The sequence below is a fragment of the Sapajus apella genome, unplaced genomic scaffold (genome assembly GCF_009761245.1).
Source record: "Sapajus apella isolate SASKATOON/1434 unplaced genomic scaffold, GSC_monkey_1.0 scaffold128, whole genome shotgun sequence".
NCBI lineage: Eukaryota > Metazoa > Chordata > Mammalia > Primates > Cebidae > Sapajus > Sapajus apella.
This window is the reverse complement of record NW_022437068.1, coordinates 259,687-281,945: the sequence shown is the minus strand read 5'-3', so window position 1 is coordinate 281,945 and position 22,259 is coordinate 259,687. Positions and strand designations below refer to the sequence as shown.

The window sequence follows — 22,259 nt, the reverse complement described above, 5'->3', positions numbered from 1 at the left end:
GCCCTCTACCCTTGCCTGGAGGCTGACCCAGCACCTTATGCACTGCTAGCACATAAGGTGCCTTTGTACATAATAGAAAAAGACACCCTCTCAGGGAAGATCAGTAGGAAAAGGCAACTCCTCCAAGGAGACTAATTAGAAAAGGGAACCCTTTCCTCCAAGTTCCCGGCTTTGAAAGCAGAGCAAGGGTGAGGTATCAGCTCCTGGTGTGCCACTGGCAGGGTCCCCTTATGTGGGACACAACATATGTAGTGGCTCTGCCCCCACCTCAAGGACCTTGAATGGCCCCTCCCAGGCCCGCCCCTGCTTCAGCTCCTGCTTGTGGGAATGAGGGACCCTGAGAAGAAGGGTCTGCAAGTGCCAAGAGCTTGGGCTTCGGAATCAGGTCAGCTTGATTCGAATCCCAGCACATGAGCTAGGTGATGCTGGCTAGGTGAACCCCAGATCCTGCAGCAGTAAAGTGGCACAACAATGCCTCTTTTCTGAGGTTTGTGAGGGTGATATTTGTGTCTTGTACCATGCAGAGTGCAGAATAGATGCCCAACAGATGGCAGAGGAAGTATTACTAAGTAACAGGGTTTCTGGGGACCTCTTCCACCTGCCTTTGGACCTGAGTCCCCCCAGGGCTTGGTCTAGCCTCATCCTAACAGGGCTAATCAGGTCTTCCTCTTACCGCCACAATGATTGGGGTGAAGAAAGACCAGCAGAGTTTCCACCAGATGCAGGGCCTGGAGCCAACCATCTCTTGGATATTGTCATAGAATCGGTTGACACCTGTGACATTGGGAGCAGGAGAGATGGATGAGCTGCGGGTACTTTAGGGTCAAAGCCTGGTGCTACCACTTTCTCATAGTATGACCACGGGCAAGAAACCTAACTTCTCTGAGCCTCAGTTTCTTTGTGTGTACCATGGGGTTAATGCTCAGGGGGTCCTCGTTACTAAATGCTTTTCAATAGCCCAATTCTCATAGCAAGTGTGTAGGTAAGCAAGTAACTTTAATGTGACGATATCTACCAACAAAAGGATATTGACAAGATAATCCCCCCGCACCCCTGCCACTTTCAATGTCCCTCCCACTCTACATTTATGCCAGCCATTCCTTCAAAGGTTTTCCTGGGCAGGGGCTGTTTTTCCCTGATATACAGCTGCTATAAGAAACTGGTAATCAGTTGCAAAGAAGAACTGCAAATCTCACAAAAAAGAAAAACCCTAAACCCACAGGGTATCTTGAAGTTCACCAGAGTGGCTTTGGGCACTGCTCAAATTACAAGTCGAGTCACTGACCAGTGAGGATCTGACCATGTTAGAACAGTTAGAGAGAAAAGGTGGTACTGGGAGTGTAAATTAGTACAACTTTTATGGAAATCAGTACAGAGAGTTCTCGAAGAACCAGATCCAGCAATCCCCCTACTGGGTATCTACCCAGAGAAAAAAAAATTATTATATCAAAAAGGTATCTGTACTCATGTGTTTATTCACAATAGCAAAGATATGGAATCAGCCTAAGTGTCCATCCGTGGATGGCTGGATAAAGAAAATATGGTATACATACACAGTGGAATACTATTCAGCCGTAAAATAGGATGAAGTCATGCCTTTTGCAAAAGGCATCATTTTAAGCAAAACAACTCAGAAACAGAAAGTCAAATACTGCATGTTCTCACTTAAAAGTGGGAGCTAAATGCTGGGGACAGGTGGACATACAGAGTGGAATAATAGACACTGGGGACTCAGGAGGGTAGGAGAGTGGGAGCTGGGGTAGATGGTGAGAAATTACTTGGTGGGTAGAATGTACATTATGTGGGTGATGGGTACACTTAAAGCCCAGACTTTGCCACTACACAAGATATCCATGTAACAAAATTGCACTCATATCCCTTAAATTTATACATATATATAAAAAAAAAGAAGGGACAATGACAAGGCAGATGAGGTGGCAGATATTGCAAAGAGGGGACCCAGAATATTATGTTTCTTTCAAAACATTTGCTCTGCTGTGACAATCAAATGTGCAGGAAAGGATGTTGTCATTTTTTACTATCATGCAGTTGGCTCAAGAAACTTAGGCCACAAAACAAACAAAATCAATGCTTCTTTTGTTATTTGTTTTAAGATAGTGCACGCTTTTCATTACAGCCTAGCTTTTAAAAATATATAACTTTAAAACTTAAAAAAATGGTTTTGGTTTATTTTTTCTGGATAAAATCTCAAAACCCTTTTTATTCCAAAATTTATAAAGAAATGTTGGCACCTATTTTAAATGAACTCATTTAACGGCTCTTATATCTTCTAAACATGGGGGCCTCCTGGACTAACCTTACTGAATTGTAATGTGAAGAATAAATAAATACATAAATGTAGGGAAAATACCTGGTGTTCAAATTGTACTTGTTGAATGATGACTGAAGAAAGGAATGAATAGATGAATGACTGAATGAATAAGGGAGGAGGGGCCGATACTCACCGTAAAACCAGGAAATAGAGACACATTCAAAGAACACGAGAAACAGCAGGCTCATGCCACTGGCAGAGTAGTAATCAAAGAGTTTGAAGACATAGATGCCTCCCTGCAAGAGAAAAAAACGTAAGAACAGGTGCGCTTTCCCCAGAGCCCATCAGTGGATGGCAGCCAATTCACAGACGACATGGGCTCTGGAGGCTGATGGGGTTGGGACTAGGCTGCATTGCAGCAAGAAGGCTTCAGGATAGATTAGATGAAGCACTGAGGGCTTTGTGACCATGAAAGGACATGGAGGTTGGCAGTCTGGGTATTGGGAAGGAAATGTTCAGGTGGTAGAGGGAAATGCCCATTTCTGGTAAGGCTGGAGGGTGGAAAGAGAAGTTGGTCACCAGGGCCATCTGTTTACGTGTAAATCAGTCACGTCTCTCCCCTGCTTAAAACGTTCCATGGCTTAAATGAGACAATAATGTAACACATAAATAAGCAGAGAGAGATCCCATCCCATCCCGTCCCATCCCAATGTCTTGGCCTGCAATGTCTGCATGGGCTGGTTTTGATCTCGCACTCACTGCCTCACTCTGCCTCCGCCACACTGGCTTCCCTCCTGTCCCTCAAATGCCTCAGGCTTTTGCACCTGCTCTACTCTCTTTCCCCAGATCTTCCTCTGGCTGGCTCCTTCTCATCATTTACGTCTCAGCTCACTTCCTTGGAGAGAGAGACCTCCCCTGACTCCGTGTTTGAGGGAGCGCCCCTCCTGTCCCACTGGTCATTCTCTATTCTGCTCTCCTCTTTTCTCCGGGACACCTGACACCCTCCGAAATCATCTAATTTGTCTGTCAGTCTTGCCTACCAAAATGTAAGCTCTAAGAGAGCAGACACGGTAGTATCTGTCACATTAATTGCCAAATTTCCAGGGCCATGCCAGGCCCATAGTAGGTGTTCAACAACTGTGAATGAAGGGATGAATGAACACTAACTGTGGAGCAGAACTGTGTTTCGATCTGGGCGGTGATTTGTGGATTATAAAAATCAGACCCACAGGGCTGAACTCATGCCGCTGAGTTGTTCATATTTATATTGTACAATGATAAATATAACTGTATAAAATGTAAAGTAGAAAACAAATATACTATAAACAACTATATTTTATAGAGTACAATTCACCAGCTATGTGAGCCTTTCTCATTCATGTCAATACAAAAGAAAAATGGGAATGAAAGAAAGCTTTCAGCAGTCTCAACTTCAAAGGCCCAGCTCCAATTTGACTTTGTGGCTAATTTCTGTGGGCTTTTCAAAACTCAATTCCTGCATCCCCTCCTCCAGGAAGCAGTGCCCGGTGCCCCCAGGTCAGTTCAGCACTGCATTCTCTAGCTCTGTCCCAGCCAATGTTTGTGTCTCCCACCAGCCTGGGAGCCTCTGGAGGGCAGGGACCCCATCTGACTCACTGTTATGTGCCCAGAGCTTGGCATGGAGATGATGCTCAATAAAGGCAGGAAAGGTGGCATACAACAGGGGAGGGGGAAGGAGGCCCTGGGTGTGCCCTGGGCAGTGCTGGGGGAGTTCCAGGTGCTTACTGAGCTTACCTGAGTGATGTTAGAGAGGCCGATCAGGTAGGAGATGATGCAGACAGCAGCAATGAAGAGCTCCCTGCGGTTGCGGAGGAGCCTGGGGTACTCGTCCACCAGGGCCGTGATGAAGCCCTCCACAGTGCAGAACTTCAGGAGGGAACAGAGGTCAGCCACCTGCAGCAGCCCCAGCCCCAACCCACCCAAAGCCTGGAACTCTAAGGAAAGATGGAGGCCCAGCAGCACCGAGCCAGGAGAGCCCAGGGGCCAGCCTGATTCTGCCTATAACTCACTTTGTGACCTCAGTAGAGTCCCTTCCCTCTGGGAATCAGCATCCCCTTCTGGAAAATGGAGAAGGTGGCTGAGCTGTTTCCTGAAGTTTCATGCAGTGGAACATTCTAGGGGCCTGAAATTTTTGGTCATCTTCTTGGCAGCCAAGAGTGGCGTCCTCTCCCTGCTCTTTCGGGGACTGGAAGAGACTAGGGGCGGGGAGCCCCTGGGGTGCCCTGGGCGCCCTCACCTGGCTGTCAATGCCCAGCATCAGCAGCATGGAGAAGAAGAGGATGGCCCAGAGTGGGGAGATAGGCAGTTGGGTCACTGCCTCCGGGTATGCCAGGAACGCCAGCCCGGGGCCTGAGCAGAAAAGGGCAAAAAGAAGAAAAATAAAACGTCCTCAGTACCTACAGCCTTCCCAGTACACCGCCCATTTTCTAAGCCATTTTTCATTTCATCTTCAGAGTAACCTTGTGAGTGGGTGTTGTCAGCCCCTTTGTCCGGATGCAGAAAGAGGGTGGAGGATGAGGAGCCATAGTAATTGTGCCCAGAGGCAAGAGGACCAGTGAGGAGCTGTGGCTGTCGTCTGGACCAGGGACTGTATGGCCTGGCCAGTGGTGGGGATGGTACATGTGCAGAGAGGTGACCAGACGGAGAGATATGTGGGGGGCAGAAGGGGCAGGTTCTGGTATTGGCTGGCTTGCAGGGTCAGAGGGAAGAGTCCTGGACGGTGCTGAGGTCTCCACCCTGGGGACTGGATGCTGGAACCCTTCTGTGATGGGGAGCATAGTGGAGGAGAAGGCTTTGGAGCAACATGTGTCTGGCATATGTTGTGTCTGAGTACTTGGTGGAGGTGTCTAAGAGATCAGAAAATCTTGGAATGAGAAGGAAAGAGACTGTAACCTCCCTGGGTCTGGGTCTGGATGGGGACAGGGGAATGGCTGGAGAGTTGCAGAGAAATGAGATGGCGGCTGCCCTCAAAGGGGAGATTAGAATCTGAGCAGAGAATGTTCCTTTCACAGGACCAGCCTACTTCTTCGAGGGACGAGTTATGTGTTCCCTATGAGCCTGAGGGGCCTCGGCCCTGTAGACAGCGGGCTCCTCCCCTTGGCTGCTTGCCTGGCCCTGCAGGGCAGGGCTGTCCGGGGTTTTCCTTGGGCTCTGTGGCATTGATGGCTGTGTGGTGAGCAGAGTGGACATGGCCCACTTAGTGAGAACACTTTTGGAGCTGAGACAAAAGCATGGATTTGGGGGTCTTTGTAGTATGGTGGTGAACATGTCTGAATTGGACCAAAGCTTATAGGCCCAAGGCAGGAGTGGATCGTCTCCCCCAAAAAGTCCAGGATTGTGCTGGACATGGCAGTATGCCCAAGAGACTAAGACCCAAGGCTTGGGAGTCAGCCAGACCTGGCTTCCAACTCCAGATCCACCATCTTCCCAGCTCCATGCCGTTGGGAGTGTCTCAGGTTCCTTATCTACGACATGGCTAACAATAGCATGTATTGCAAAATGTTGAGAAGAATCGCATTGCCTGGCACATAGGGGGTGTTCAATGCCAGTGAGCCACAGTGGTGGTGGTAATGGTGATGATGGCAAAAGCCAGCATGGTTAATACCCCCGTGCCAGGAGCCCGGCCCCACACAGTGTTGCACTGACCTGAGGCCGCCACATCAGCAATGGACCTCTTGGTGACATGGGCCATGAAACCCACGATGGAGAAGATGACGAATCCTGCGAACATGCTGGTGCACGAATTGATACAGCAGACGATGATGGAGTCCCTGCAGAGGGAGGGGCGGGGTCAGGAGGGTAGGGCTGGCAGACAGTGTAGCTGCTGGCTGTGGTTATGGAGGGGTGGCCCGGAGGAAGGGGCTGGGAACGGGGCTACACAGCGGGCCCCAGAAGTACAGGCCCTAAGAGAAAGCTAGGGGAGGGCAGAGCCAGAGAATCAGGGTCAGGGAAGGACACAACAGGAATGTCTGTGACTGCAGAAGGAGTGACACAAAGGACTGGCTCAGGGAGAGGTTAAACTGAGTGCAAAGTGGCCAAAGAGGGCCCTAACAGGTAAGCGTGGGCATGGACTCGAGGGGCTCATTCAGGAAAGAAGGGGCTCCTGCAGCTGTCCGCTCGAACCTGTAGACGTTGTTGTGGAAAGAGTTGTAGCTCCCGAGAGCGATCAGGGACCCCAGGCCCAGCCCGTATGAGAAAAAGATCTGGGTGGCCGCATCCAGCCACACCTGTAGGCAGAATCATCAAAGACCGTCAAAAGTAATCACCATAGCCAAAGCTCCCCACAGCCTTTTCCGCGTGCCCACCAGCTCTCCCTGGCAACAAACCCGGTCTACAATGAGGGTCAGAAAGATGCAAAAGCTTGTCTCAAAGCTGCTCAGTCGTGGCTCAGAACCTGGGCTGGGGGAGTGCTCACCTCGGAGTCGGACAGTTTGCGGAAGTTGGGGGTGATGTAGAAGAGGATGCCTTCCTTGGCTCCGGGCAGCGTCACTCCACGGAAGAACAGGATGATCAGCATGATGTAGGGGTATGTGGCTGAGAAGTAAACCACCTGGGAGGAAAGGGGGTGAACTGGTGATGCCTCCCTCTGTATACCTTAGCTTCCTCCTCCCCCATTTCCCCTACATCCGTCCGTATCTGTTGTGGCTCTGGGCTTGATTCCAGTTCTTCCGCCTCCAGGAAGACTTCCCAGATCCCTGCTCTCCTTGGCCACTTTTCTGAAGCTCCTCCTTGGAGTCTGAGCCAAGCAGCTCACATTTGGTTTTCCCCTTCCCCTGTCCCCTCCTATTTTTTGACTTCTAAATTATCCAAGGAATGCATGTGGTGACAGGAAAACTTTTAAATTAGATATGCACACGCATACATAATTTTCCTTCACCAGCACCTAGAATTAAGCTTTGTGGAGGGGCAGGGCTTGTGCTGTTCACATCTCCGTTCACATCCCCATATCCAGAACAGTCCACCGTGTATAGTAGACACTCAACAACTGTCTGACAAGCACATAAATGCATGGATGTTCTCACCTGAATGCGCTGAGACTCTCCTTTACAGATGTGATCGCATTTTCTTACAAAATAAGGTTCAAATTAGGTACTTGCCTTTCCATGTAACATGTTTAGAGTTAAAAAGCACAAGCACATACAGGTGTGTTTCCCGTTTTGTTTACTAAACATTGTTTTATTGCCTCATGAACAATTTGACATTTTAATTACACAAAACAGTCCCTCAGAAGGCCCTACCAATCTAAGTTTCCCCACTGTTATGCATTTAGGTTACCTCCAATTTTGTGACTCTAAATAAAACCACATTAAACACCCCTGTACATAAATCTCCTGCTACAAAATTATTATACCACTCTTGGGACAAATTTGTAGAGGTGGAAATACTGAGTTAAAAGGAATAAACTCGTCCCAGGCTTTTGATCCATATCAGCTTGTTGCCTTCTAGAAATGGAACTTCACCTGGCATTGCAGAGTGTCTTCCTCTCACAAGGGCAGCATTCGGTATCATCATTTAAACAATTATTTTTTGCCAAATTGGTAATCATTGTCTAAAATTGCATTTCTTTGCTCACTAGTGTGGAAGAGCAATGTTCAAGTTCAATGACCTTCATATCTCAGAGCCTAATATGAGCCTGCTCCCTGGACAGCATGGACAGTTCACCGCCTTGGCTTCACCTACCTGACTTGACCCCAAGATTCTGTAGGATTAAGGAAGGCAGTCACAATCCGCAAGAAAACTCATTGTGCTTGAAGCTAGGAAAAGGGAAATCGAACTCATCTGTGTCACCCACGAGCTGTGTAACTGAGGGTCAACGCCATAGCTTCACTTTCCCTTGTCTGGAAACTGGGCACAGTCACACCTACTGCTCAGAATGGTGGGTCACATGAGGACATACAGCTGGCTTACTATATGTCGCCTCAGTCTTGTACTTCCCTGTGCCTTCCGTGTTCAGCATGAAGCCAGGCACACAGCAGGTATTCAGTAAAATGTTTGTGGATGGATTGGTTGACATCCTCAATATACGCAGTGAGGGGGCCCTACTCTCTGTCCCCAAGAAGTGGCCAGACTCCTAACGTAGCAGGAACTCTAATTACCACTCCAAAATGATTACAAGTAATACTATGTATTGAGTGCTTACTATGTGTGAGCCATACGCTAAGCATTCTACTCATCTCCCCTAGTTTTTGTGATGACCCTGTAAGGTGCTGTTATTGTGACCATTGAACAGATGGGGAGACTGAAGCTCAGAGAGGTGAAATGTCTTGCTCAAGTGCACACAGCTAGAAACTCAGGGACTGAGATTCAAACCCTTCCAAAGCCCACAAACCCTATACTTTTCTGCTCCCTAAAGTTAGACTGGGAGACGCTCGTGCTCTCTTTCAACATCCCTACTCCTAGGAATGGATCAGAGATATTTTTACACCAGGCTTGGATTTGAGAACTCAGTGGGTCCAGAGTTCCCACTGCATGGAACTAGGGCAGCTTTTCACCAGCTCTGCCTACGCCGAAGTGCGGAATTTGTTAAGGTTCTGCTTCGTTCATTTCTACTACTGCTTCTAGGACCGTGAGTCCGCTTCTTGGGTAGTTCTGACCTTCCTGCTTCTGGCTTATTCAGTACAAATCCCTTCTCTGCCCTTGACTTGCTGTAAGATCTGAGTCAACACACTTTCCCTTCAGGTCAAGGTCAGTGAGAGGCTCTGCCATCTTCTGTCCCAAAATTCCTGGGGTAGGGCTTGGAAGGGAAAAGAGGTGGGGTAAGGCCAGTTTTCCACCTCCCAGGTGTCCCCAGGCTGGACATCCCAGCTTGGTATTTGCTCTGCACTTGCTGATAATAAAAACAAGAGCAGGGCCGGGCACAGTGGCTCATGCCTGTAATCCCAGCATTTGGGAGGCCGAGGCGGGTGTATCACGAGGCCAGGAGGTGGGTACCAGCCTGGCCAACATGGTGAAACCCCGTCTCTACTAAAAATGCAAAAATTAGCTGGGCGTGGTGGCCCATAGTCCCAGCTACTCAGGAGGCTGAGGCAGGAGAATTGCTTGAACCCTGGAGGCAGAGGTTGCAGTGAGCTGAGACTGAGCTACTGCGCTCTAACCCGGCAACAGAGCAAGACTCTGTCTCAAAAAAAACAATAACAACTCCCCTTACTAGGTGCTGAGTGCTTGACAAAATTACCGTCTCATCTGATTATCATAATAAACCAACAGATAAGTATAATTATTAGTCCCATTTTACAGAGAAGGAAACTGAGTTTCAGGGAGGCAAAGTGACTTGCCTGAGATCACAGCTAGTAAATGATGAGGTTGGGATCTGAACTCACGGACTGCTTAATACAGAGCCTGAGTCTTTAACCATTAGCCTGTTCACCTCTGTTGTTCCTCAAGGGCCAGGATGTGAAGCTGTCATCTCTGGAGCTTCTGTACCTAGCACACGGTTTGATGCAGAGCAGATGCTCTGGGAAAGTTTGTTCGACAGTCCGGGAGCATTTGCCCTCTGTTTTGAGTTGACTCTGTTGTGCCCAGTGGAATCCCATGGGACTTGCTGTGAGCTTGGCACTGTGCTACGCGCCTGACTTGCACTATTTCCTTTCGTCCTCATAACCACCCTAGAAGGTAAGATGATGTTATTATTCCCATTTTGCAGTAAAGGAAACTGACACACACAAGTGATGCAGGGACCCGCTTAATTCAAGGTTGGATGGGCCTCCTGGGAGTTGTTGTGCAGAGCTTCCTTTGTAGACCTGTTCGTCTCTCCAGTGCCCGCCTGTCCCCACTGTGCACATATATCCCTTACCTTTCCGGTCCAGCCGACACCCTTCCAGATACAGAAATACACCAGGATCCAGGCGATGGCCAGCGTGATGGCCAGTGGCCAGCGGATCTGACCTGGCTTATCCAGCCCGTCTGTCATCTGATGCATGTTGCGCCTGGTCAAACAGTGGAGAGAGGAGAAAGTTGCATGGAGCTGGTGGGAGCTGGAGTGACCCAGGGGTGCCCGGGGCATGGCCACAGATGATACCCTGCCCTGGAATTGTGCCGACACCATCATCACCGTGATTCAAGAGGTGGCTGGGGACTGCAAGGCCCATTATACTAATCAGTAGAAAGTGCTGTTTGGTCAAGAGATCAAAGAGAGCAGGACCTGCCAGGGCCTGAGTCAGCCACTACTGTTCATCTGATGGCCCAGTGGCTCCCTAGTGGGACCCTGCCTTCATTTTTGCTCTGTACCCTCTCCAGCCCCAGAGAGCCTTCTAACCTGCAAGTCTGATCATGTCACTCCTCTGCTCACTGCAATGAATAGCTCCTGCTTGTTCTCAGAATGAAGCCTAAGCTCCCCGGCCACCTTTCAAGGCCCCTGCGTCTCCCCCTCCTCTCAGCACTCGCTGCAGCCCGCTCACCGGTGCCTGGCCTGGCCTCACCTGCCTCCCAGCCTTCATACTCTTCCTCTCCAGCACCTGCCTGCCCTGCAGTTTTCTCCTCTAGATGCCACTCCCCGCCACCCAGGCTGAACCAGGGGCCTCCCCAGGGTCCCCGCAGCCCAGACCCCTGTGCTTCCCTCCTCTTCGCACTGGCTGCCTGGTGGTGCCATTGCCTCCTTGGGCGTCCGTGCCTCTCATCTGCTGGCACATAGTAGGAGCTCAAGAAGTGTTTATTGAACAAATGGTTGAATGAAAAGTCCGAACATGCCTGAGAGCTGAGTGTGGGAGATGCCGGGAAACAGAACTCGCTGGAGCAGAATTTTATTTTTATTTGTAAGGAAACAGTGTAGCTACGGACGCTGTTCCACGAAGAGATCAGGCAACACTGATTCTGACACTGCCTGAGAACAGCTCCTCCTGGGAGCTAATCCAAGGTGCTCTGGGACCTTCTGGACTGCTCCTGGATCCCTCTGAGCTGTTCCAGCACAGGCGCTTCCTTCATGCCAGAGAGATTTGGGCCCCAGCACCTCATTGTGTCATGTCAGTGCCCCCAACACAGATCGCTACAAGGTACTCCCCTGATGATACAATCAGCATGGTCCTCCCTATGGCCAGAGTGTGTGCATGTTTATTCCGAATGACTCTGGGTTTATAAGTAGATCAGCCTGGTTTTCAGGATGAATCAGGATGTGGTCGACCTCTCCAGGTGATTCTAACTGCTGTGCTGGTTATTCCCCTTCGTTTGCCTCTCTGATCCACTCTCCCTCTTGACTACTCTGTGCCAGGCTCCGTGCTGATGGCTATGGCTATATTATCTTGCCGCCTGCTCTCTGGCTTCTAGCTGGGTTTGACCAGTGGGAGGCCCTGGCAGGATATTAGAGGTAGAGATGTTGGGGAATGTACTCTCCCTGCTGGACCATGGCTCTGTAGGTAGCTGGGTTTCCCTATCAAAGGTCAGAGCTTGCGTGTCTCATGGCTCCATCTATAGTCCAACTCTTTCTGGGGAGAGAAGGCCTTCAGCATCCCTTGTGGCTGCTTTAGGCCCGCCACAACTCTGCAACTATAGTCATGTGTCACTTAACAACAGGGATACATTCTGAGAAATATGTTGTGAGGCAGCTTTGTTGTGGTGTACATACAATAGCATGTACTTACACAAACCTAGATGGTATAGCGTGCTAGACTCTTGCACCATATGGTGTGGCCCATGGCTCCTAGGCTACAAACCGGTACAGCACATGACCGTAGTGAATATTGCAGGCAGCTGTAACACAGCGATTTCTGTACTAGCCATGTCTCGATGTAGAAAAGGTAAAGTAAAAACCCAGTGTTATAATCTTATGGGACCACCATTGTACATGTGGTCCATGATGTGACACATGACTGTAGCGCCTTTATCCACCTCTTCTGCTCCGCCTCTGAGGGGCCTCTGTCTCCTGCCAGGCTCTGGCTGGCATGCCCATCCCCGCTATCCCCCGACGGCCCCATACTCACTCCCAGAACTCCACCACGGCGCTGGTCATGTTGGTGGTGTTGACCATGCTGTAGTTAGAGAAGCAGCGGTCTGTGTTCCAGGGATTGTCACACTGTTTCCACGGCAGCGTCTGCAAGGGCAGTCATGAGGACACATCCTGCTGGGCTCCCAGGGGCTGGCATGGGTGGTCCCAGTGCACCCTGCCCACCCTCATGGTCCCCAAGCCTCCTCACACCTCCCCTTCCCAGAAGCTCTGGGAGGCAAGTAGCATTATGATCCCCATTTGACAGATCAGAGAGGGACAGTCACTTGCTTGAGAATGCACAGCTACTAAGTGCCAGAGCAAGCCACAGCTGGGGCTACCTCCCCACCATGTGATGCTGGGTGAGAGCCCTCACTCATGCAACTCTGCCCTAGGATAACAACGGCAAACGCAGGCCTTGTTCTCTGCCAGGCACAGTTCTAAGTTCCTTACACATATCTGCTCCTTAATCCTCATAACAACCCTATGAGGTGGGTTTCACTTTTGTTTTCTTTCATTTTTTTATTATGATAAAATACCCATAACATTTACCATCTTAACCATTTGTGAGTGTACGATTTAGAAGCGTTAAGTATATCTGTAATGTAGCTCCCTTAACCCTGCCACACCTCTGCAAATACAGTCATGTGTCACTTCACAATGGGAACACGTTCTGAGAAACGCGTTGCCTAACACTGTCACCATCTTTCTCCAGAACTTTTACATTTTGCAAAACTGAAACTCTACCCATCAAACAACAACTCCTCACCCCCTACCCACAACCCCTGGCAACCATCATTCCACTTTCTGTAGAAAAGGTAAAGTAAAAATCCAAATCTATAAATTTGACTACTGTAGGGAACTCATATAAGCAATATCATGCAGTATTTGTATTTTTGTGACTGGCTTATTTCACTTAACATAATGTCCTCAAGGTTCATCCATGTTGACACGTGTCAGAATTCCTTCCTTTTAAAGACAGAATTACATTCCATTGTATAAATAGACCACGTTTTGCTTTTCAATTCATTTATCAATGAACACTTGGGTTCCTTCCACCTTTGGCTACTGTGAATAGTGCTTCTATGACCAGGAGCATACAAATATCTCCTTGAGAGCCTGCTTTTAATTCTTTGGGTATCTACTCAGAAGCCGAATTGCTGGATCATATGGTAATTCTATGTTTAATTTTTTGAGGAACTGGGGCAGGTTCTGATTTTATTTCCATTTTATAAATGAGGGCACTGAGACTCAGAGAGGTTAAGTCTCTTTTCTGAAGTTGCACAGCTGGTATAGAGTCAGGATTTGAACCCAGGCTGTCTGCATCCATATAAAATGGGCTAACAAGACCCACTTGAGAGGGGTGTCATTAGCACTGGATGTGAGCCTACAAGGAGTGCCTGGCCCAGAGGAGACGCTAAATTTGCGAGGCTATGGCTGTTATGGGGAGACCAAGGCCCATGAAAGACAAACCAAGTTCCCCACTCCTGGAAGAATGGCCTTGTCAGCAGAGTGGTGGCTGTGGCAGGCTGAGGGTGGGCTCTGGGTGTGGCTCCTGCTGGAGGAGGTAGTCAAAGGGACCACTCACCGTGGTGAAGGAATTGTACAGGTAGTAGATGGCCCAGGAGATGATGACAATGTAATAGATGTTCAGCCAGAATGACAGCACAGCAGCCGCAAGGCCCACGCCTGGGAGCGAAACAGAGTCATGCATCCACTTAATACAGAATCGACGTGAACTGTCCTGGCATGCTCCATAGCCTCTACGATCTTAATGATCTTGGAGACAGGCATTACTGAGGACACTGAGGCTAAGACAGAGACAGTGACTTGCTGAAGGCCATGCACATCTGGCAAGCCAGGGGCCAGGACTCATGTCTTGGGCCCAGTGCAGGCTGGTGGCAGGGAGGGCTGTGGTCTCAGCTTGTCAGAAAAGATGGGGCCCAGGCCCTCGGTCAGTGAGCATAACTCACCATGTGTCTGCCTGGGTGCCTGTCAGGCACTAAGCATGAGGCAAAGAAAGTCACACCCAGCCCGTGCAGGGGAAATACATGGGCTAATGGGACAGAGCAGGCTGATGTGCAGGGGACTCTGGATTGGGCCTTTCCATGCCACCTCCCTAGTTTCTGACTGGCACAGTATTCTGTCACCTGGCCTCTTGCAATAGCCCTCACTCTGCTCACACATGCACCTGGTGGGCGGATATGTAATGTCAGCACCAGTCTGCGTAGACAGGTCCCTCTCTCCAGAGGGGCAGGAGTGTGTGTGGGCAGACACTGCCCAGGGCCCCGCTCTGCAGACTTACCCTTGAACATAGGAGCCAGCTTCCACACCCCCAGCCCCCCGATGGACGTGTACTGGCCCAGGGAGCACTCCAGCAGGAAGAGAGGGACCCCCGCAAAGATGAGTGTCAGGAAGTAGGGGATCAGGAAGGCTCCTGCAGGGTAAAGAAGACAGATGCTCATGGCCCCAAGACTTTCGAGACCCACCCTGGTGGAGTGCCATGGTTCTGCGTCCCTATCCAGGATTTCTTTACACCTGCCACAAAAGTAGGCCCCACAGCCAAACGCAGGCCCAAGGACAGCCTTACGCAAAATACATCCCGTGTTTTTTTTTTGCAAGTGAATAGATGAACTTCTTGGTATCATTAACAGAGGACAGTTGTCCTTTCAGAATCTTGATGAAGGGACATGAAGCAAGAACGGGCCTGATCCTCCCTCTGGAGTCTTTAGGGGGGCTTTTCTACTACAGTTGGCCCAGAAAAATGCCTAAGCAGGATCCTTTCTGCAAGGTCCAGACCAAGCCAGGAGGTCTCCAGGCCAGCACCTACCACCACCATTTTTCCCGCAGAGATAGGGGAACCTCCAGACGTTGCCCAGGCCAATGGCGTAGCCCACGCAGGACATGAGGAAGTCGAAGCGGCCCTTCCACGTGTCCCGGTCGGGGAGGTCCGCTGCCTTCTTCTGCACCTTGACCACCAAGGTTTTGGGCTTGTCATTGGCCACAGGGGCCTCGCTGACCTCGGTGGAGATCTGCCCATCGGCCACCTTGCTGCCGTTGGTTGCCATGTCTCGGAATTTGGATGCTGGGGTCCTGGCAGATGGACGTGCGATGTCAGCCCCGGTCCACGTGGACAGCAGTTTTGCGGCTCAAGGTCACCCTAGGAGGACAGGAGTGGGGTGATAGACACAGAAAGAGAGTAGGATCTTGGAGTTGCTGCACCCTAAAATGACAAAAACAAAATAACCCACACACCAGCTAGGGGCTTGAAAAGGCTCTCCGTAAACCCTCTTCCTCTCACCCGCCCTTGCTCTCGGAGGAAGGAAGGTGACTTTTGTTTCCAAAGACACAGCGATGTTTCCTGGCCTAGCTTCAACTCTGGCCATCTGTGTCCAACCCTCTGTTGTATGTCCTGCTCAGAGGAGAAATCTGAGGCCACCAAACTTCCAACAGGGAATATTAAGTATTTAATCATAAAATCTTTAACTTTGCCTCCAAGGATACAATTGGGAGACTTGTCACACTCTGAGGCCATGCTAGCCATGGCCAGGGCAAGCAAGGAAGGAGCTCAGCCTGTGGCTTGCGAATGGGGAGAAAGTTGTCCCCACTGTTCCCACTATGGAGGGTCCGGGTGAAGATGACAAAGCCTAGGAGTTACGACCTCTGATCACAGTCCACTTTACCACTTTTGAGCTGTGTGACTATGAGTACACTCAACCTCTCTGTGCCCCTATCTTTTAAAATGAGGATGACACTGGTACATCTCTCACTGGGTTACAGGAAGCCCTGAGTCTAAACTCTGCCAAAAGAGATTCTTATGCTGGCAGCCCAGCCCTGGCCCTCAGCTGAGGAAGGACCACTGGTTTAGATGACCTCTTTCAGCCTTTAGTCACCCCTAGATTCTACTGACACTCTACAGCCTTCTTATCTCTTTAGTTCCAGGGGCAGCGTGGGGTACGGTACAGTGGAGGAAACTGGGCTGAGACCAGTCCTGAGTTCAAATCTCTAGTCTGTCTTCTACCAGCTAAGTACTACTGCTCAGTACTACTCTCAATACGACTACTAAGTACTGCTCTTGTTGGTACTCAGTTTCCCCTTCTATAAAATGAGGGCAATCCCCTCTGGCTTATAGAGTTGTGTGAAAACTCAGCTGTAATTGCTGCAAGCGTGCTTTTCCCTGGCCTGGTTAAGAGGGAGAACTCCACTCACGGATGTTGTTTCTGTGGCTGTTGACGTTACCTGATGGTCGTCGGGGGTGGGTCAGCTCCAGAAGGGCTCCTTCTGCCACCCTGGGTGAGAGCCTGCACAGCAGAGAAGGGAAGGAGAGGAGGGATGGTGAGGCAGCGGCAGGGCGGGCAGGCGGCTCCTACAGGGAACAGCAGGGGTGCGGGGAGCCTGCCGGGGTATCCGGGCTGTGCATGTGTCCCGCAGAGCGTCCCCAGCCAGGGTGGCCGCAGCAAGTCCATGCAACATGGCACTGGCCCTCGGGGTGCCGGGAACATGCAGGACTGGGACCCGCTGCCCTCGGGACAGCTGTGGGGTGGGATGAGGGCAGTGTGGAGAAGATGTTCCATAATTTTATCAGAGGAAAAGAGAAACCAACAGAGGGGCTGCCGTTCTCTGGGTCCCAGCGGGAGCCAACGAATACAGCTGAGACTTTTCTCCATCCTCCATCCAAGCTTGTGGAAATGTTACAAAAAGACCACGAAAGAACACAAGAAAGAGCACCTTGTTTTGGGGTGACAAAAGCAAGTATCCAGTTTATTGCAAATTATCCCATTTTCTCCCCCTCCCCACAAATCTGTTTAAAAAAAGGATATACCCAAAGATGGTTACAATGCTTAGTTTATGAGTGATTTTTGTTTTCTTCTTTGTGCTTTTTAAAAAAATTTCTATAATGTTCTACAAAAGTGACTTGATTTAATAAAATAACACAAAATAAACTTATGGAACCCTCAGAACAAACCGGAGCAAGTGAAGCACTGGTCTGCGGACCGTCAGAGGTGGGAGCTGCGCCAAAGCAATGCTGCGTGGCCCTGGCCCAACCCCCACGGCCTCCTCCCCACAGCGTTGCCCAGCAGGGTCCGGTCTGCTGTGCACTCACCCTCCAGCCCGTCACATGCAGTCCCCATTACCAAACACCATCATCTCCTCCCAGAGTTCACGGAGAACCAGGCCATCTTCAGATAATCCAAACTTTCCCGCCACCCCTGCTCCTCGCTCTCAGGGATGGCCTGCTCACTTTGAGCTCCTTTAAGGCACACAGGTTGGTCTTGGATGCCCATCTAGATGCTGGTCTGGGCACGGCAATGTCAGAGAGAGCTCTGGACTCAGTAGGGCACCTGCCTCCCCTCCTGGAGAATGGCAGGAAGTAGGAGGCGGCCAATTCTGTGGTCTACCAGGGAGTCTTGGGATACGCAGGAGAGAGCAGCCTCAGCTATTAACTGTCGTAACAATGATGCCCTTAACTGTTCCATGATCTAAACTTGTGGGCTCCGGCTGCCATATTTGTTCAAAATGATCCAGTCATCTCAGACCAGGACTGACCACCTGACCCAGGCTAGCCAATCAAACTCCTTCCCTGAGAATTTGGCATGGGACCCAGGAAGAGGGGCAGTTTTGCCAGTGACTCGGGGACTCTGGGGCAGCCATCCTCTGCCCGTCTTGTACTTAGAGTGAGAGTTGGTCTGCTGAGGAAGGAGAAAACTAGAGCTCAAAAGATAGAGAGAGTGTGTCAAAGCTCCTAGTTTGCAGTTCCAGGCTTTCTTCAGACTAGTGCTTGGATTTTACAAAACATTCCCACAGTCATGAAACAGATGTTTTGCTTACATTGGCTTGGGGGTTCCTGCTGCAATCTTAAATCTCTGCACCGTTCCTCTGGTTCACTAGGAAGTTCATTCCATGAGTTCTTCTCCATGACTATATTGAGCACCTCCTCATGCCAAGCCCTGAGCGATCAGAGATGGTGGATGCTCTGAAGACCTCACCATAAAGAAGACATACTGTGATTTCCAATTTCTGGAATACGGGGATATGTATTCAGATTCAGCCAAATGCCTATAACTTCCCTAGGAAGAGCCACATGACTCTACGTGGAGTTTTCCTTTTAGAAGACGTGGAACATATGAAGATAAACAAAGTAAAGCCATGAATTGATATAACTCATACTTCTTTGAGGATTTAGGACTGAGAAGCCTCTTTGACTTACACAGCAGCAAAGCCACTCTGGTGCTAAGTCAGACAGACCCCAGCTCCCTCCAACACCTACCAATGCTGGGTCAGTTACTTCCGTAAAATGGGAGGACAAGAATACCTCCTTTAGAGGGTTACGGGGATGATTAAATGAGATCATGTATGCAGAGCATGTAAAACTATGCCTGGCACCTAGTTAAGGCTTAGGAAACCTCAGCCATTGTTCTCACTGCAGTCGCCACCATCTGGGTATGGATCCGTTGTTCTGAGCCTGGCATTCATAACTTCCCAGAAGGCAATAACAACAACAATAATACAGACTAACATTAATTAAGGGCGTACTATTCAGGTTTTTCAGTGTCTCCAGCACTTTAAAGACTCTAGTGGAGACCATCCTCTTCATCCTCCTGGGGAATACCAGCTAACAGAAACGTCAAGTTTTTGGTTTAGGGTACTCTTTGTACCACGGCAAAGAGGTCTAGCCCAGCATCTTGGGCCAGTCAGAAGCTGGGAATGGTGTATTTGTTTGTTTATTAATTAAAAAAATTATTCTGTAATAAAATCTGGTACAAAACAAAATCCCAAACATCCAGTCCACGGGAGGAAATCGATAAAGAGCCGCCTGCTGGTGAGCACACCTGGCACCCAACGCTGAAACGGAGTGGTCCCAGGAAGCGTGCCTCACCCACACACCTGGGGGAACAGTGCTTTGGCAATTTTAATTCCTGGCACTTCCCTCTCCTATGAAAAATAACATGAAGAAAGCACAGCTGTGTGTGAGTTCACGGCAAGGTAACCTGGCTGTCTTTCTAGAACATTTCCCCGAAGCAGAAGCAACCTTTATGCGAGTTGTGACTTCCTTTCCCGAGACACACCCCTGTGTTTTGTGGTTCTTGGGGATTGTGTTGGAGGACAGCTCTGTGGGTCTGTATTGGCAAGACCACGCGTTTCTTCCACTCAGGATAGTGCCAGCCTGTGATTGCCTCCTTTACCTGCTGACAGAGCAGGCGGAAGGAGCATCTCTCACCTTCTCATAATTTGGGCATTTTTCCAAAGCCTTCTTCCAGTGTCTTCCAGTTCTTCCTCATCAGGTGACAACATTCTGCAGACCCAGAATCCGGCTCCACTTTCCTTCAGGTGCATACTATACCACGGTTAGCTTAATTCCACCAAAGCCACGTTCAAAGGGCACACTAATGTCAGACCACCAGTGACGACAAGTCAAGTCCTCTGTACTCACTAACACATTCATTCTGCAAGTATTTACTGAGCACATGCTATGTGCTGAGTCGATGATGGCACCACCTCTTCAAGCATTTTGTATTCTGAACTACACCCTGGTCACCAGAGTCTGAATCAGTGAACTAACAGGTTCCAGCAGAAAGATTTGTTTCTGTAAATACTTACTGAGGCCTCCTATGTGCATGGCGCTGGGGTGGACGCTCAGGATGTGAGAATTTAATAAGACAAGAACCTTGCCCTTGTCAAGGTCATGGTCTAGAAGGAGAAATATTTCTGCCTATAGCTGATCATAATATCCTGTGGTAGGTGCAAGAGGTGTAAGAAGAAGACATGGTAGGCCTAGAAGAAATGCATTAATCCAGCCAGAGAAAGTATCCTAGGTGAGGGGTCATTTGAGCAGGGCTTTGAAGGCTGAATAGGTGTTCATTAGGTTTAAAAAGGGAGAAAAGCTGCCCCAAGTGGAGGAAAGTGCATGAACTAAAGTATGAAGTGTGAATCTGGGAAGGTCAGTGTGTGGAGGGCCTTGGACACTGGGCTGAGGGACTTTCGGACTAGTTACAGGGGTGAGGCAGGGCTGATAATGGGATCAGATTTGTAAACCAGAAGAAGACTCACTCATGGGGCCTCTGGAAAGGAGGGAGTTAGTGAAAGACACTCGAGGCAGGAAGATGGTGAAATGTTCCCAGGCTCCCCCATCCTTCCTCAGTGTATGCTCTATGACCAAGTGTTAAGGCCATTGATAAAAATGGGGCCAAACCAAGCACAAAGAACTCCTTTGCCAATCTCTGAGTGACAAGACGCTTTGTAAGAGAAAGAAAACATGTACAGTTTGGAAGCCCTACATCAGAAGTGGCAAAATGGGTCAAAACTGGCCCTTGGGCTTGTTTTATTTGGCCTGAGCCAAAACCAAAACATATTCAATCTGAATTAGGAGCCAGAAATGAGATTCTCTGGGATACGGTATTTCAAACAGAGGGAGCAGCAAGTGCAAAGGCCCTGAGGCAGGAGTGAGCCTCGCACCGTTGAAAGACACCAAGGTAGCCAAGGTGGCTGGAGTCCAGTGTGAGAGGAAACAGATTCAGGTAGAGGTGGTGGGCAGGGGCCAGGCCACACAGGTCTCAGAGGCCACAGCAAGGATTCAGGTTTCATTCTAAGTGGGATGGGAGGAAGTGAGGGGTTGAGGTAGTGGGGACATCTGACTTACGGTTAGTTTAGGAGTCTCCCTCTGGCTGCCCAGAAGGGGCTGCCGAGGGGCAAGAGGGAAGCAGGGAGACATGTTCAGAGGCTACCAGTCCAGAGAGATGTTGGAGGCTTGCATGGCGGTGGCTGGATGGGCAGAGGTGGGGGGACATGGCACCAGCACCCAGGATCTATTCTGGAGGTGGGGCCCGTGGGCCTTGCTAGATGATTGGCTGTGAGCAGCCCAGTCCTGGGCCAGATGGCAGGCCAGGGGGAGGGGAGTGTGTGGAAGCCGCGTTGGACAATCTCTCTCTGTTCCACTGCATCAGAGACACGGGCGGCTGCGTGGGGTGGGGACCTAGGCAGAGGCCGAAAGGCCAGGGCTGGAGTCTCAGGGCTGCCATTGTCCCAGGCCATGGCCCTGCCATGGGGTGAGTGGGGAGCCCTGAAGAGCCAGGGAAGTGAGGAGGGGGAGCAGTGGGCCTGGTAGTAGGGCTGCTCCTCCCCTCCCCCCACCCCAGTCCCACCCCCTCCTTGAGGCTGTACTATGCCTGCTTTGCTCTCGTTGTGTAATCACAGAAATTAGAGAGGCTTGCATCAGAGTGCAATCACTCTACTTTGCCTTTCTTCCTTTTTGAAACTCCGCGGTTCAAGAAAGAAATTAATATTGAGTTTGGCTTCATTCCAAGAGGAAACATAATACAGTTTATTCTCTGCCTTTGCGAAGAATGCTAGGCTCAATTCATTGGACAAGGCTTTATTGAGCATCTGTTGTGTACTCAGACTCATGCCAGCTCCCATCGAAGGAGAAGAGCTAGCACTTATTGAGCACCTATTGTGTGCCAGGCATTTCGCAGGCACTATATCATCCAGGCATCATTCCATCTGTGTAAGCCAGGGCTACATCACCCATCTGACAGATAAGGAAACAGCCTTGCCAGCTGGGGGCTATTGTTAAGGAGTCTCAAACCGCCCAGCGACTCGGGGCCTTGCTTCTCAAAGTGCAGTTCTTTAAGAGACAGTGTCAGCATCACCTGGGAGCCTGTCAGATGCGCAGAATCTTGGGCCCCACTCAATGAGAAGCTGATTTTTAAGCAGGTCCCATGACTGAGGCACATACGACAGCTTCAGAAGCTGTTAAGTCAGGGGTGACCCAGATTATTTCATGGGACTTCATTCAAATCTCTGTGTAATGGGGCTAGATCTCTGGCTTGCTTGAATCCCAATTTTCTCATCTGTAAATGTGGATTTCACAGAATTGCTCTGAGAATTGCATGATAATGCATGGAAAGAGGCCAGCCAAGGGCCTGGCACACAGGAAGTGTCAATAAATAGCAGCTTAGGCTGCCACTCAAAGAGATGAATGGCTGCAAAAGTGCTTTGTAATTGAAAAATGTTATACAAATGTGAAGACCAATTAAT

At 49.8% G+C, this 22,259-nt stretch overlaps 1 protein-coding gene across 6 annotated transcripts in view; it reads right to left on the bottom strand.

The window, feature by feature from the left end:
• The window catches only part of SLC6A1 (solute carrier family 6 member 1), a 43,351-nt gene that overhangs the window by 4,736 nt on the left and 16,356 nt on the right, over window positions 1-22,259 (bottom strand). The window contains exons 1-14 of one of the 6 annotated variants that reach the window (XM_032262243.1): window positions 18,054-20,559; window positions 16,434-16,525; window positions 15,055-15,384; window positions 14,530-14,661; window positions 13,813-13,913; window positions 12,223-12,332; window positions 10,104-10,236; window positions 6,726-6,860; window positions 6,434-6,537; window positions 5,957-6,081; window positions 4,548-4,660; window positions 4,046-4,177; window positions 2,466-2,568; window positions 674-774 (exon numbers count right to left, since the gene is read on the bottom strand). In XM_032262243.1, coding sequence (XP_032118134.1) covers window positions 674-774; window positions 2,466-2,568; window positions 4,046-4,177; window positions 4,548-4,660; window positions 5,957-6,081; window positions 6,434-6,537; window positions 6,726-6,860; window positions 10,104-10,236; window positions 12,223-12,332; window positions 13,813-13,913; window positions 14,530-14,661; window positions 15,055-15,292 — 1,527 coding nt within the window. In that variant the 5' untranslated portion in view covers window positions 15,293-15,384; window positions 16,434-16,525; window positions 18,054-20,559. Of the gene's footprint in view, window positions 1-673; window positions 775-2,465; window positions 2,569-4,045; window positions 4,178-4,547; window positions 4,661-5,956; window positions 6,082-6,433; window positions 6,538-6,725; window positions 6,861-10,103; window positions 10,237-12,222; window positions 12,333-13,812; window positions 13,914-14,529; window positions 14,662-15,054; window positions 15,385-15,525; window positions 15,614-16,433; window positions 16,526-18,053; window positions 20,560-22,259 lie in introns of those variants that run through there. The other 5 variants (XM_032262242.1, XM_032262241.1, XM_032262240.1 and 2 more) reach the window with 5 other exon arrangements.